The sequence below is a fragment of the Natrix helvetica genome (assembly GCF_964273705.1).
Source record: "Natrix helvetica genome assembly, chromosome: 3".
Taxonomy (NCBI): Eukaryota; Metazoa; Chordata; class Lepidosauria; order Squamata; family Natricidae; genus Natrix; species Natrix helvetica.
Genome location: NC_138549.1, coordinates 92,066,642 through 92,082,126, shown reverse-complemented (window position 1 = coordinate 92,082,126; position 15,485 = coordinate 92,066,642). Strand labels below are relative to the sequence as shown.

At 34.6% G+C, this 15,485-nt stretch overlaps 1 protein-coding gene across 7 annotated transcripts in view; it reads right to left on the bottom strand.

Annotated features, from left to right (window-relative positions):
* Positions 1–753: 753 nt before the first annotated feature.
* The window catches only part of DDAH1 (dimethylarginine dimethylaminohydrolase 1), a 167,221-nt gene continuing 152,489 nt past the window's right edge, over positions 754–15,485 (bottom strand). For all 7 annotated transcript variants that reach the window (XM_081946098.1, XM_081946097.1, XM_081946099.1 and 4 more), the window contains 2 exons: positions 7,659–7,802; positions 754–5,206 (listed from right to left, as the gene is read on the bottom strand). In XM_081946098.1, coding sequence (XP_081802224.1) covers positions 5,090–5,206; positions 7,659–7,802 — 261 coding nt within the window. In that variant the 3' untranslated portion in view covers positions 754–5,089. The remainder of the gene's footprint in view (positions 5,207–7,658; positions 7,803–15,485) is intronic.

The following is a 15,485-nucleotide window of genomic DNA, read 5'->3' as shown; positions in this document are numbered from 1 at the left end:
TGCCAGCATTTCCCTTCCCTTCTGGTCACTGGATGGACTTTCCACATCCACTTTGGGGGATATCTACATCAAAGGACAGCAATATTCAAATGTAAAACTTGAAATCCTGGCCTGCTTTGAAGCAAGTTTCAGGCATTACAGGGGTTGTTTTTATAACTCTGATACGTCGTGCTCAGAAAAAAATCAGTTCACTTGTACCTATCTGCATATGCACCTTGTGAACCAGCACCTAGGTAAGTGATAGGCAGCTAGTTAAAGAGAATCATCAGTGGTAGACAGGAAGGGTCAAATTTGATGGACTCTCAACAAAGAGTTACAAAACTCTTTCTATCAGGACCACATGGTCTCCAAGACCTAGTACTCATGGAAAGTATCTAGTGCTCCCTTTCTTGGCAGGAGTTGGAGGATAAGGCTTAGGAAATTCCTCAATTAAAGGCCACAGTAGTCACTATGTGGATAGAACACCTGAATAGCAAAATGGTCAAAGCAAATGGATTGAAATCTAGACAGCAGTATCTTAAGCCACCTTAATTTCTAGGCAATTTCACCATGTGAGACTATGTAACTTAAGGTTGCCATTCTAAGATCCCTTCGTCTAAATTCACTTCTTTTAAAAGTAGCAGCAGTAGCAATCACATTTCATTTCTAAAAAATATGGTACAGTGAGAAAGATGAACTTGGATCAATGAAGCAAAATGTATGAAAAAGAGGAATACGTTGCTTCAAGTTTTATTCTAAATAACATTCATACAGTTTAGCTTCAGCTGACACTTTATTCGATAGTGATGGGTGTACATAGTGTTAGAAATGCACAAGACAAAATTAAGGATAATAAACAGCACTTTTTCCAGTGTTAACAGGTTTTGGCAAAATTTTGACACACAAAAAAAATAGTTGGATATATTAAAGATAACACATTTGAATTATGTGGTTAGTGCATGTTTGAAAACAAGGCTAAATGCATTTCATATGTGACTTGAAACTGCATCCTACATCACAAGAAGCCTTTCTGGGAGTTCAAGTGAGGTCCCTCATATTTTGTTCCCAGCCACCTTACAGATTAAAAATTCTCTTTAAGAACTGCCTCTCATCATTAATGGATATGTACCAGCTCCTTAGAAACATTTGATTCAGATTAATTCTGTTCTCATGTTTCAATAAACAAGAATTAACAGGTTTTGTTCTTGTTGTTAAAGGAGAAGAGAGAAGCATTTTGGACAGTTCTGTACCTAGCTGAACATGGTGTTCTACAGGAGTTGTGATCAAATCTCACAGAGATATGTTCCATATGTCCTTAAAATCCACACTATACTCCTAAAACACGGCATCTGTGAAAGATTGAATTGAGTGTATACTTTGCTGTGTGGGAGGGAGTGGAAGGATGCCAAGTATAGCAATATAAGGTACAGCATGTATAAACACTTCTCATTGGCACATGGAAAGGAACTTTAGCTGACACTGATTACATTTTGTCCAACAAGGAAACCCACATATTGCATCACTTTGTCCACACACACCCCATTAAAAAAAAATCAAAACAATCTAAACAGCTAGGGATCAAATAGGGGTATCTACCTCTGGCTTCCAACTTTTAAGCTTTGGGACCAAAATGTGAAATTGTAGGATACATCAGTGAGAGTTTTGCCTAGTTAGCTTTCTCTTTAGTTAGATATTTTAAGTATGGAATTGGAGAACACGAAGGAAACTATTTTAAGATGTCAGTAATTTCAGGAGTGGTCTATGCCATCAGAGAAGTGCTGTTGTGAATTGCTATCTTTACTCCCCATTCTCTGCACATTGAAGAACATATTATATTTTGCAAGGACAAGTTAATCCCATTTGGTGATCTGCTATTTTTAAATACAGAGCACTGCTGAGGTAGTATTAGAAAAGGCTTTACAACTTCATTGAACTGATCGTACAACTTGCCTTTGGTATCCATGCTAACAAAAATTTAGATAGCATTGTTTAGGCAGAGGCTCAGTATCTAAAGCTGAAATATGATTACATTTGGGGTATTATTCTTACCTTTTTTACATGCCTAAAATACCTAAGGATACTTTATTTGATGAAATTTCTTTTTAATTTTATAGTCCGCAAGACAAGAACAGGGATACTTTAAAACAAGTCTCCATTTTCAATTGTATAGTTCTAACCTAATGCAGCATTTTGCTATGCTGAATTCGAATTATAAGTATTAATTCAGACTGCATAAGAATAGAACAGAAAGGGGCACAAAATTCAAACTTAATAAAAGATTCACCAGCTGTATACATGTACTGTATGTCAGTACAATTACAGTGATTCTTACAGATCATTGTGACAAACATTAGGAAAACTAGAAAAATAATAGGCACTGCAGATATTTTTTGCATAATATCCATAATTATGGATATTTAGAATAGTGTAGAATCCATTATCACATAAAATTAATCAAAAAATTGTCTGACACAGCAAGCAGTCTATGCACTAACAGATGACACAATTTACAATACTTCAGGTAGAAAAAGTATGTTTGGTGTAAGTCTACTGACAACGCAGTTGTCACAGGAGACACAAAACAAAGCAAAATGTAAAACCATTTTTACCAAGTATTTTCTGGCTTTATTTCATTGAAAGGTGGCCAACTAAAATTAGTTTAACGTTCCTGATTAATGTATAAGTGATGTAAAAACAAAGCGGAACATATATTCTTTGGGCTGTGACATTAGCTAATAAAAATGAGCAACTACTGAAGACTTAAGTGAATACACACAACCATTATTGTTACTTTGCAAGACTTTTCACGATATCTCTAAAACATTTCTATTACTTTCGGTTATGAATTGAAATCCACAAAGGAAGGGTCAGAAGAATAATTAGACTTGTTAAGTATAATTAATCCAGCTAAAAGATAAGGTTACATATGACCTTCCTCATGTTGCATTTCCTGGATTCTACATATGTTTCCCTGTGTTTCTTACATATAAATAATTTCAACCATAGTTTTAATGTAATTGGTTATTTGAAGTTTGTGATACTGTACATTAGCCAGTTACCAGAAGTGCCCAAAATGGAGTATTAACGGGAAACTGATAAAGGCAATGGCAAATCTTGAAGAAAATTTATTTTGTTTAATCTCATCATTGTTAAAACGATTGAATAGGTTTCCCAAGAATACTACTTTATATTCTTGTTATATATATATATAAACACTTAAAATGTACCAGCTGATTGGGTAAGTATGTTGCAGAATTTGCCAAAATAAACATTTCTTCCAACTGAATTACAGTTTAAATAAAGATATCCATTTCCAGGCACAACATGAATACTTAGACATAATAGTAATCAGAATCTCTTGGAAGACACGGATATACAATATACTACAGGGAAACAACAGGACCCAAGAATGCTACTAAAGTACATTTTGTAATTCTCTCTTTTCTTAGTTTTTCCCCCCTCTCAGAAACAATATAAATGAAATTAGCAGCAGGAATACATAGGAGATTTACAAGTAAAAGGCAAAATCATCAGGCTCCTTCTGCCCCACATGAAATGTTATAAATGAGACAGAGCATTGCACAGCAGACTATCTGGAAGAATCTAAGATCCCCTGCCATGTCTTGTTTATGTTTTTCAGAAAGTTCAGCATTTGAGTTTGAATAGAAAAGAACTCTGATGATCAAATGAATATTTAAAATCACAACAAGTACTTGCGTGAAAGTACAATATGAGAGGTGGCAGTAAAATAAAGTGTTTTATTAATTTGTTAAAACGTTGTGAATCAAAACTTTAAAATATGTAGAAGTTTTAACTTGTGAACAACCTGAATATCTACTGAAATAAAAAAGTGCAAATAAACAAATCAGCATTTTGGACACACAACTGCCTCAAACCCTCACAGTAATCTACCTACACTTTGTAATTAATTTCATTCACAGTTTTCTTCCAAGGCACTAAAAGCAAAATAATTTTCTACGATAATTATAATATGTTTTATACTACGGTTGTTACTAAAGGAAGAGTTACTGAATTTCCTTTTGATTATCTATAACTTGGAACTCTAAAGAGAAGGGTGACCAAAGGTCAGAGTAGATTAAAACTGGGCCAATTCCAGTGTTACTTCTAAAATCCTTCAGTATTTTCTAAGACATTTTTGGATCAGTGTTAACTACTCAAGCTACTTTCAACAACATTTCCATATATGAGGCTGTTCTATTTAAACAGATGCCTTACTTTTGTTAAAGAAACACAATTATAATATGGGCATTATCCTACCCAGTGCAGATCTCCCTCTCATGTTCTAATCTAATTACAATTAATTTCCCCAAAGCAAGGAAAATAAATTATTTGAGATGACATAAGAATAAATGCATGAAGATATACATCCCTCAGCCCTTATCTTCCTAATAGCCCATATTTGAAGACTAACTACTGTGATTGTAAGCACTTGTAATTTTCCACTTTTATGTCTTTTGCAGCTGGTAAATATTTGATGACTTAGCAAACCTGGAATTTACGCAGAGCAGTGGAAAAGGAGTGGATACACTCTCCAGGGAGCATTATAAAGTTCCTGTGACAAAGTCACTAGCAATATAAAAACAAGTGTTTTACTCTTTACATTGCGATGGAAAGAATTTGTTGATGACAAATTCATAAAACGGATTGTGAGGAAGTCCAGTATTACATTTTGTATGGCATTTGGCCATATGTCTTCAATGATTTGATTTTAAACTCAAGTCCTAGGATATAGGAATGTTCAGCATAGTAGATATGCATCTAGTTGTTGTTGTGCCCGAGTCAAAAGTGATGCTAGAAGTGGCCCCTACTTCTGCTTCTGAGATCATTTTACATCTACTACATAAACCATTAATTTTCATAACATTTTTTTGGGGGGAGGGGAAATCCAGACAAACATGCTTCAAATCTTTATATGTCAGGAAAAAGCTTATACACGAACCTTAATTACGAGTGAAGGGGCACTATTGTAAACAAAGGTCAGTAGCACAGTGGTACAGTAGATTGTCAAGAAAACCAATACAAGTGAAATACAGATTCATTTGCCTTTCATGTACATTATTGCCATATACAAGGAAGGTAATCTGTAAACTCATAATTGTGAAGATTTATTAATAAGGACCGAACAGCAAGTGAGTGCTCCATCTACTTTTTCTAGCTCGGTGTTTGCTATTGGGATCAACATGTGGTCCTTCAGTTTTTCAAACACCTATTAGGGAAAAAAATGAAAAGTTGTTACATTTAAGAATCTTTTTTAACTGAATCTTTATCATTAGTTTAAAATTTTAGTAGAAAACACTTAGCAAGTACTGGTATCTGACCGACCTTCGTGCTTGGAAACTAGCAAGACTAGGTCTGAACAGTCTTTGAATGTAATGGCACGCTGTCAGCTAGATTAAGAAGCTAGAAAAAGGCCATGGGAAATCACTTCTATTCTGTTGCTAAGTCGATTATATTAACATATCCATGCAATTGATAGAAGTCAAAATCAACTTGAAAGGAATCTTTTTTATTTTTTTTTATTTTAGTAAAACAGTTCAGCCTCAAATTGGATTCTCTGGATCAAAAGTGGAACTCTGGGCATTCAAGTTAGCATGTTAATTCATTTTAGGATATGAGGGAGCAAAAGACTGATAAATGTGCTATTGTGTCATATTTTAATTCATAAGTCACTGATATATCATATGGACTGAGTAATGCTGACTTCGATTTCTAATAAAATTATGCCTCAAGTGATGAGGAATATATGACAAACCAATCTCATGATTTAATGTCTAATGACAGCCTGAATAATGTTTATCCCATGCTTACTTACTTAAGATATTATTAGTGGAGTTGTGGAACAGTGATGTGGTCACACCACAATTCTGTACTTTTGCTACAGGTTCAACATGTTGGGCAATAAAAATTGTCGAGCATAATGTTGCATATTCAGTAATATCAAGATTAAATAAGCAATAAAGACTTCAAAGCTTTGAGTCAGCCCAAAGCCAAAGTTCAGGAGAAATGTAAAGATTTACATTTACCATATTTATTGGGGTGTATCAGTAAGGCAGAGGACTCCAACCCCCAGGCCAGCATGTATGTGCACACAGCTTGATTCACACGAGTAAAGCTACACGCATGCACTCGTCAACCTACTGCTCACACAGCCTGGTTCCCCTCTCCTCAGTTGGGCCACCAAGCTGCAACTAAGTCTATTTATACAGGTGGGGTATCTATCTATCTTTCTTTCTATCTTTCTTTCTATCTATCCTATCTATCCTCCCCACTCTCTTTCGCAATCTGTACAATTTCCAAATAAATGTTCCCTAGAAAATCACATAATATGACATCAGATCAAATGCTTCACTTGGGCCCAAGTCACTTCCAAGCATATCATAGTCAATAACACTAAATGATTGCCAATGAATAAGAAAAATGGACATGTTCAGCTTAAAACTATGTTCTGGTCCATTTGAAATAATATACTTAAAACTCAGAGAGTGACTCCTCTGATATGCAATAACATCACAACCAGACCAAAAGAATGCTGAGGTAGACACTGCACAGCATTTATATGCTGAGAATAGCGCAAGCATACACGCATATTTCTGTATGGCATAATTCATTGAATGTCCAGGAAAACCTTTTTCACCTTAAGAAACTCAAACAAAATAAGAATATGGGAAACCAAAGAGTGAGAGCCAGGTTGTGAATAAAGAATAAAAAAATAAAGGTTTCCCTGTCAGTCATGTCTGATTCTAGGGCATGGTGATTATCTCTGGTTCTTGGGTAAGGAAACCAGCATTGTTCAAACACAATTTCTGTGGTCACGTGGCCAGCATGGTGCTAGGCCAAAGGCACATGGAATGCTGTTACCTTCCCACCAAAGTGGTACCTATTAAACTATTTGCATTTGCATGCTTTTGCATTACTAGTGAGCAGGAGCTTGGGCAAATAATGGGAGCTCACCCCATTGTGTGGAGCTCAGGTCTCGAACCCAGGCTGTCAGCTCAACTGAAAAATTCAACGTCTTTACTGAACCATTCCCACCCCTGAAAAACAAATGAATAACCAAGAAAAAATCTGATACCTGAAATGGAATTGTTCTTAATCCTAGATTAATTCAGAATCTGATACAAACAATGGAGAGTTGCAATTTAAAAGTTGACTCCCTTATCCCAAGTAAAAGTTTAAAGTAATGGCTTAGTGATTGTAAATGGACTTGATCAGATCTCTTGCACCCCTGGGAGCGAAAAAAATAAAATATACAAATATATTTTGCACCATGACACATTGAGAATAGATGTTTTCATCTTTATCCAGATTATATAAAAGTCTGGATTTGCAGCATTCTTTCCTAACAGCAGTTCCATGGGCAACAAAGGGTGAGAGGGCAAAAAAGGCAATATGGTGGAAGCTTGACCCATTTTTAAGTGCATGGTAACAGCACTTCTACCACCTAACTTTTTTTTTTGTCACTACCGTCTCCTGACAGTGCTGGTTTCTACTTATCATGCATCCTCAAAGTCCACCAGTATTTTCTTTTTTGCTACTTTCAGTAGAAGCAGTGTTTGAAAAAAAAAAAAGATTACAGATTCAATTCTTCTCTCCCAAGCAATCTTAACTTACAGCTGATCAGCATTATATAAGAACAGGCCTAGCCTTTTTGCCATTACCTTTGAACTTTCTGGATACTCCTCAGGGGCTCGATGCAACAAAACATGACCTTTTCCAGGAATGTTTAAATACACACAGTTTGCTGCTGCATCATCAGGAACTGTAAGTTTGTCATAACGGTGGTCGCTCATCTGTTGCATTGTCTGTTACAAGAAGATAAGTCGGGATTATATAAAGCAGGGCTTCATTGCTCTTCAGAAAGTAGGGAGAGAAGTAGTTTTATTTATTTTTTAAATCATATCAAAAACTGTTGTAGTGTAACATCACAGTTCCCAATAAGAAATTCATCTTATACAGGTTACAGGAAATAAAAGGGATATATACAATACAAAAGAGTTTCTTAACACAAATTCCAAGATGCTCAATGTTTCTGAAAGGCACGTATGTTACTGTGGAATATATTAAGCATGTATTCAAACTCGGAGTTGTCATAACTAATATAAATTTGTGCATACTTTGAAATATTTACCTATAAAATTAAGGTACATAAGATCAGCCATTGTGAGTAATTTATATGATTCTGTTTTATTTACCGAGAATTGCTAATAGAATCAAATAGTCCCACTAACAAACTCAAATTTTCATTTGTGAAAGGCAGATTTGTTCTTAATAAACAATTTTGTTTTATCCTATTTTATTCTTTGGGGAGGAACATTTCAAAATCTCCTATATTTGTCATATTTGAGATTTCAGGAATACATCCCCTAAGGAAAAAGTTGGACGTGGAATAAAGGAATTCATAAAATTTATTCTAGTTTTACTTCATAACTGAAGTTTTAAAGAATAAATAGTACTACTGAAAAAACTATCAGGCAGAAATTATGGCTGAAGTTAGTTTTCATTAAAATTAAATACCAAAACTACTTAGCCATCTTGGTTTTAGAGAAAAATGTTATGCTCTTATAAAAGACAGGCATACTGTAGATCTACATTTCAAATGGAATGGTAGCACTAGATTTCACTTGATCTTGAGCAGTTTGATTAAAGCAAACAGACCCTTGCCAATGGTGCTTTAGTAGCACTTAAGAACAATTTTCCATCTTGAATAGCGCAAGCCTATTTGGAAGACACATTCATCACAACAAATATTTAGTTGATATTCTTTGCCCTATGCACACGAGAGCACCTACACACAACTTAATATTTTTTTCTATCCTTGCTGTTAGATTTAACAACATTCTCATGCAACAGTAAATTTACACTGTCCATTGCAAGAAATAAAATCAGCTTCCTGCTACATACCCACTACCATTTTGATGAGGGGGAGAATGTTCTTTCTTCTCTCAGCTGGCAGGTTATCTTAGATATCAAGGTCAATTCCCCCTCCCTCAATTTCCATTAGTAGTCAAAATGTAATAATGTGGTAATTATGTTAATTGTACAAAAAGTTTTTATTTTTAGTGCATTCTCTTAGTGTACAATATTTCGTATAAGCATATGTTTGTTTGTTTTTTGTTTGTACTTTAGTTTTAACCATACATAAAATAAAATCAAACTTCTAAACCTCCAGTGCACTATTTAAAGGGAAAGGCAAACAATGCATGTCAAGAATTCAGGCAAAAGAAAAAAAACACAGAAAGAAAACTTGCAGTACCATGGACAGATCATTAGGTGCAAAAGATTTGGTGCAACTAATATAGTTGCACACACACACACACACACAAACACACACACACACCCTCTATTTCATATTCCATTTATAGAGAAGGTATGTGTAAGGGCAGGATATATTTTCTAAGATGATTATCACAACTAATAAATTGCTGTCTTTAATGGCAATCAACATTGCTGTTTGAGGTAGGTGCCTCACTCCTCCAAATGGTAAGGCTAATTCTGCTTGTATTTCTTGCATAAACACAATATACACATTTATTAACAAATATAATGATGTGCAGCTTAATTCACTGGATGACAGTGTTTAACTTCTATGCCTTTTGTATATCCGGTGTATATTTGTGTGTACATGTCTTATGGGTATAAATGTGTATATTGCAAAATAGGCCTTTGGAAATATCTGTACCTGAATTAAAAATGGCACGTAATCTTTTAACAATTCCATGGAATTTCTAAGATTCTCATTAGCCACATTGGAGATTGAATCATAAATATCCTGTAATGACTCTTAAGCAAAGTCTTACATTCCTGAGGAAATGTCATCACTGTAATAGAATTTCATGTCATCACTGTAATAGAATTTCATGGAAATGTCATCACTGTAATAGAATTTCATACAATGTTTGTGTAGTTTTCCTACCATTGAATTTTGGTAATATCTATCTCATATAATATAAAATTTAAAAATATAATCCTCTCTTTTACAATAATTTCCCAAAATCACATACCCTGGAAACCTTAGATTGTCCATATGTGTTAAAATTAATAAATTATGTGCATATAAACATATTTTATTCCCAGGCAGAAAAATCTTAAAAGATGAGATAATTTTTCCAGTATAATTTTTCCAATAAGCATTTCTTTACAGTGTACCAATTCTGAAGATAAGTAATTGCTGGTACAATGCAATCATTAAAACAGAGCAGGTTTTCAGTTTCAAATTTAGATAAAACAAACCAAATCACATTTTTTTTAGATTTTCTTCTTGCAATGCTATTTTTTTAGTTAAAGCTTTAAATATATTTGATCTTTCAGATGAGCAACAGAGGAAGAAGACTATACAAGCAAAAATAAATAAATAACGCAAGCATTTTTCGTTCAAATATTGCCTTTAATTCTCTGCATTAAAAAAGCAGTAGTAAAGTTTCCCAATCTTGGTGGCAAAGTTGGTGTTCAGTACTGATGGAGGAAAAAAGGCACAACAAAGACATTATGTATTGCAGTCTTTGTCCTTTGTTTTCTTAGAAATGAAGAGATAATTGAAATAAAAATGATCAGTGTATGATACTATGTATGACTTTGGAATAAATTCAACTGAACTCACTGAGGTTTGCTTCGGAATGTTCATGTAGGGTCAAAATGCAAGTCCTGAAAATACATTCTCTTCAAGTTTCATGCTTTTATATATGCTGACATTTTCAACAATGAAGTAGATAAATCCAAAAATCAGGCAACTAGGAGGATAAATTATGAAAAGTTTGCAAATATATGGAAATGTAATTTCCTCACATAATGCAGGATCCAATCTGGATCGTTCACCAGAGGTTTAGACTTCTGAGCTTTCCTCGGGGAACTTCTCTCTACTGGAATGTTTACATAATGTATACAAATATTCCAAATTTTGATTCTTGGAGCAAGATCTGAATTGGCTAGTTTAAGAATTCATAAAGGACTATATTAACCCTGTCCATATCTCCATCCATCTAGGCTCTGTTTATAATTTATGGAGCATAAAACTGATGTATCAACTCAGAAAAAAAAGACTGAATTTGGTCTGAACCAATATGCTGTCTTTACTGTAAATGAAAATAATAATAAATAAATATAGTAAATAAATATAATCCATAATTGAATTTTTCCTGAAAATTTTGTGAAAACTTTCAGGAATGTGCTTGATTCAGTTAATCACTTAAACTGAAGGCATAAAAATAAAATACATTTTGCCTTTCTTTACAATATATAGTCCTTTTAAAAAGTCATCTTCTCTTGACAATAGTGTCTGCTGCTTATACATAAGCTTTCTTAAAGACAGCAACAAATTAAATCTAAATTCGACAATGGAATAGCCAACGGGTTATCTTCTGCATTTTTTTTAAATCAAGGAATAAGGCTTTTCTTTAATTATTTCCATTTTTAAAAACATTAAAAGGGACAGAAACTATTAGTATAGGTCCAAGGCAGATTTTTTTAATTGGTCTAGATCTGTAACATATATGTATAAGCAGATCTGTTTTACAAAATTTAAGAAAGAGGTCTTTTCGTTCACCTGTTAGTCATTTTAACTGCAGATGCAGAGGGAGGGAGGGAGGAAGGCATCAACATATGAATCTATAAGACTAGATAAATTTGGGTATGTACAATGCTGCAGGTTTTGAGTACCTGGCACACTCGAATGCATAAATCTGATGTACAGACTTGGCATATAAAGTTTATATTATCAAATGTGCAAATGCATTTATGAACACTTATGCAAGTAATTATGGGAATAGTTGGGTGAAAATGTAGTTCTACAAACAAGCTTCTGTTATGGTACATGAGGTCTTTTACCATGGTGGGCACAAAATAATTTTTCTTATAACGCTCCCAACCCCCCCCCCCCAGCAGGAAATGTAATCCATCTCTCCCAAAATATTTATATCAATCAGCAACTAAACATTAGTTGTAACAGACTGGAATAATGTTATAGAAATACATTGGGATAGAAAAGTTTGATAACAAGTGATTAATTCAATGCAAATGTCAACAGAACAAAAAGAATGAACATTCATTTTGCCAGATCATGCTATTTGCAAGCAGTACTTTGAGGAAAATTTCCTTCTTTGTAAAGACTATAAGAATCACAAATTCATTTTATGTGAGTCTGATTTCCTGCCCAGAAAGATCTTTGCATGACGGGTTACAATAGTATTTCCTGCATATTGATTATTTCTGGGAATTCTCTCTCTATAAATCATATTGCTGCATATTCCCTAAAACCGATTCATGCTTTTCTGATGTTTAGCAAATTAATCCACAAATTCCCCAATCTAATTTTTCCTATTGTGTTTTGCAAAGTACATTTTGCCATGAAAGGTCTTGAGTAAATAATACATTAAAATGTGATTAGGAAAGTTGCTAAAATAAGCATCATATTCCTCTATCAGTTTGTCATCCTCGCTTTCATTATGAGTTAAGATCCATTTCAGTAAGATTACTGAACAATACTTTAATTGAGAAATGAAATACAGCCGCAAAAGATCTTATTTCAGCTATTTTTTTCCAACAAAAGGAGGAACACACGAACAATTTGCTATGTGAAAAATATAGGGAAATTTTGCAACTTGATAAGGCTCCAAGCTTGCACAGATAAATTAAATAATCTTTTCATTAATATGAAATAGTAAAATCAATCCTGTATTTGTATTATAAAAAAAGTTAAATTGACTTTTAAATCAACCACTAAATGTCAAATTGGACTGACCTACCTGCACCCCCCAAAAAAAATCATTACTGAATTTAAAAGCTGGCAGATATCAGCGTAAAACAAATCACATCACAAAATACAAACAATGATAAGCTGACATAACAAAGCAGTTGCATTAAAATGCAAATCTTATGAAATCAGGAACAACCAAAACATTTGATTGGATGCTCAGAAAGCTTTATTTGTTTCTTCTTTACTATTCGGTCTCAGACACTTAGCACCAAATACAACGTCTGACCACAATTGAGCCCAAAATTCCTGTTCCTAAGTGAGACATTTGTTAAGTGAATTTTGCCCCATTTTACAACCTTTCTTGCCACATTTGCTAAGTGAATCACTGCAGTTGTTAAATTAGTAACACAGCTGTTAAGTAAATCTGGCTTCCCCATTGATTTTGCTCATCAGAGGGTCACAAAAGGGGATTGCATGACCCCGGGATACTGCAACTGTCGTAAATATGAGTCAGTTGCCAATTGTCTGAATTTTGTTTATGTGACTATGGGGATGCTACAATGGTTGTAAGTATAAAAAATGGTCATGTCACTTTTTTTCCAGTGCTATAACTTTGAGCAGTCACTAAACAAACTGCTGTAAGTCAAGGACCTGTACTTTATTGTCTCATCTATAGGCAAGACTACAGTACTTATTAGTTCACTTTTCCTGGAGTAGCTGATTTCAGACTGTGAAGCAGGGAGATTACTACTCAGTCCTGTCAGGGATGGGTTCCGGCAGTTGCTACTGCCAGTTCGCTTGTGGGTGCATCCACGCAATAAATAAAAATTGCTCTGCGCATGCACAGAAGCCAAAAACAAGATGGTGGCACCTATGGCAGTGCCCGGACAACTGTTTCAGGGGTGTGGCAGGCCTGGGTCCAGCGGCCGAGGCTGCCAAACCACTACCAGTTCTGCTGAACCGGTAGGAACCCACCACTGAGTCCTGGGTATCTTAAATTTGGGATCGGCACCTTCATTTTCTGAGATTTGCTTGAATAGTAGGAGACAGGGCAGGCACAAAGGCAGATTTACATGATGTCTCATTTAAATAATATTTAATTTTTTTATTAGGTCTTGAATATAGGGGGAAAAAATTCTCCCCAAAACAAACATCAAGCTGTCTGGCTTTGACTTCCGCCAGAATAATAGATATTACTCTTGGTTTTTATTATCTGAAGCTGCAAGTATATAGTTCCAAAATGAAAACTTCTCCAGGAAACACACTTTTGTGCTCTTTGCCTAGATCATCTCTTCAGACAGAGTATTAAAAAGTCCACTACATCTTTTTTAACTTATACACCTCTCATCTCCTTCCTTGTCTCCTTAGATTTGCAGAAATAGGCATTTTGGTCGGGACACAATAGTTCTGCAGTATTCTTAATATGCCTTGAACTGTTTTACCTCATTCAAATAACCTTGAGCCAAGGTCACAGTAATTGCTCAGCATTAACTGCTTCATAAGAAGTCCTGCAAAAAGAAAAAGCCGATCCAGGAAAAGGCTCAAGGAAATGACTAAAATTGTTGTTGTGCTGACAAAATTTTTAAGAATGAACATCCTGTTTCTTGGAACATGCACAAGGGAAGAAATAGGAAATTGATCCTCAGAAAAGCAAAGGAAAACGAACAAGAGGAACAAAGTTCCTATTTACGTAAGTCGACAGCTACCTCCGCTTTAGATGCTTAAAGATGCGTAACTAAGAGGTTTCCCGAATTCTTTGCATTCCCACAATAGTTGTACTTTGGAGCACAGGAATGCCTATATCAAACCAAATCTGTATTACGGTCATAAATCACCTTCATTGGGAAGGTGGGGTATATTCATTAAAAACATAAAGGATATATTAAGAATTTTTTTTAAAAAATTAAAAAGCTAGAAGATACAAAACATAAATGAAAAATTACAAGTATGTGTACAAAGTGAGAATCTAAAAGAAGGGACAGAATATTACACTTGTGTAGGGTTAGAATGTGGAAGACTGTATCATGTTATGAAACATTTCATATTCTGCAGCTACCTAGGTGCTCATTAAATCTAGTGTATAAAGTTGATCCCCAAGCACAGATCATCATCCAATGAATGGGATGCGTATATTAATTACCACATTTGGAGTGCTGGTTTACAGTTCTCTATAGTGTAAGGCAAAGAAAATACTTTTTAACCCAATGATTGAATTAAAGATTTTATGCTAACACTGCTATTATTTATCTTACTCATTACTTGAGCCCAAAATGTATTAGAGTTCTAGATGGCTGCTTAAGAGGGAGAACCAGAATCCCAATACCTATAAAGCTATGTCCAAGAGTACAGACTCTTTGATTATGCCACATAATATATTTAGCTGTCATAAATTATAGCATGATGAAGTGTCTACCATTCCACAACTTTCACAAAATCAGATATAAGCTCAATTTTCAGCTAAGATAATTCTTGTATATAGGTGGCCAAATGTTTCTCTGAAACATAAACCATGTACATATTCCCAGAATTTAGTAGGAATAGCACTGTTGGATCAGGTTTCACTTACGCAATGTAGACTTAAACTTCTCCCACTATTCTCCCTGCACAACTGGGTGTGTGCGTTCCTCAGCTCAGAGGTAACCCTGAGACATCAAGATCCATATCCCTTGTTCCCCATGCATTGTTTACTTTTATCAAGCTTTATTATATAAAGTCATTTGCAAACAAGACTGAGTCCAGTTAAAGAACAATGGCTTATGTACAGAGCCATTAACATGTTGAATGAAAATAATTTTTC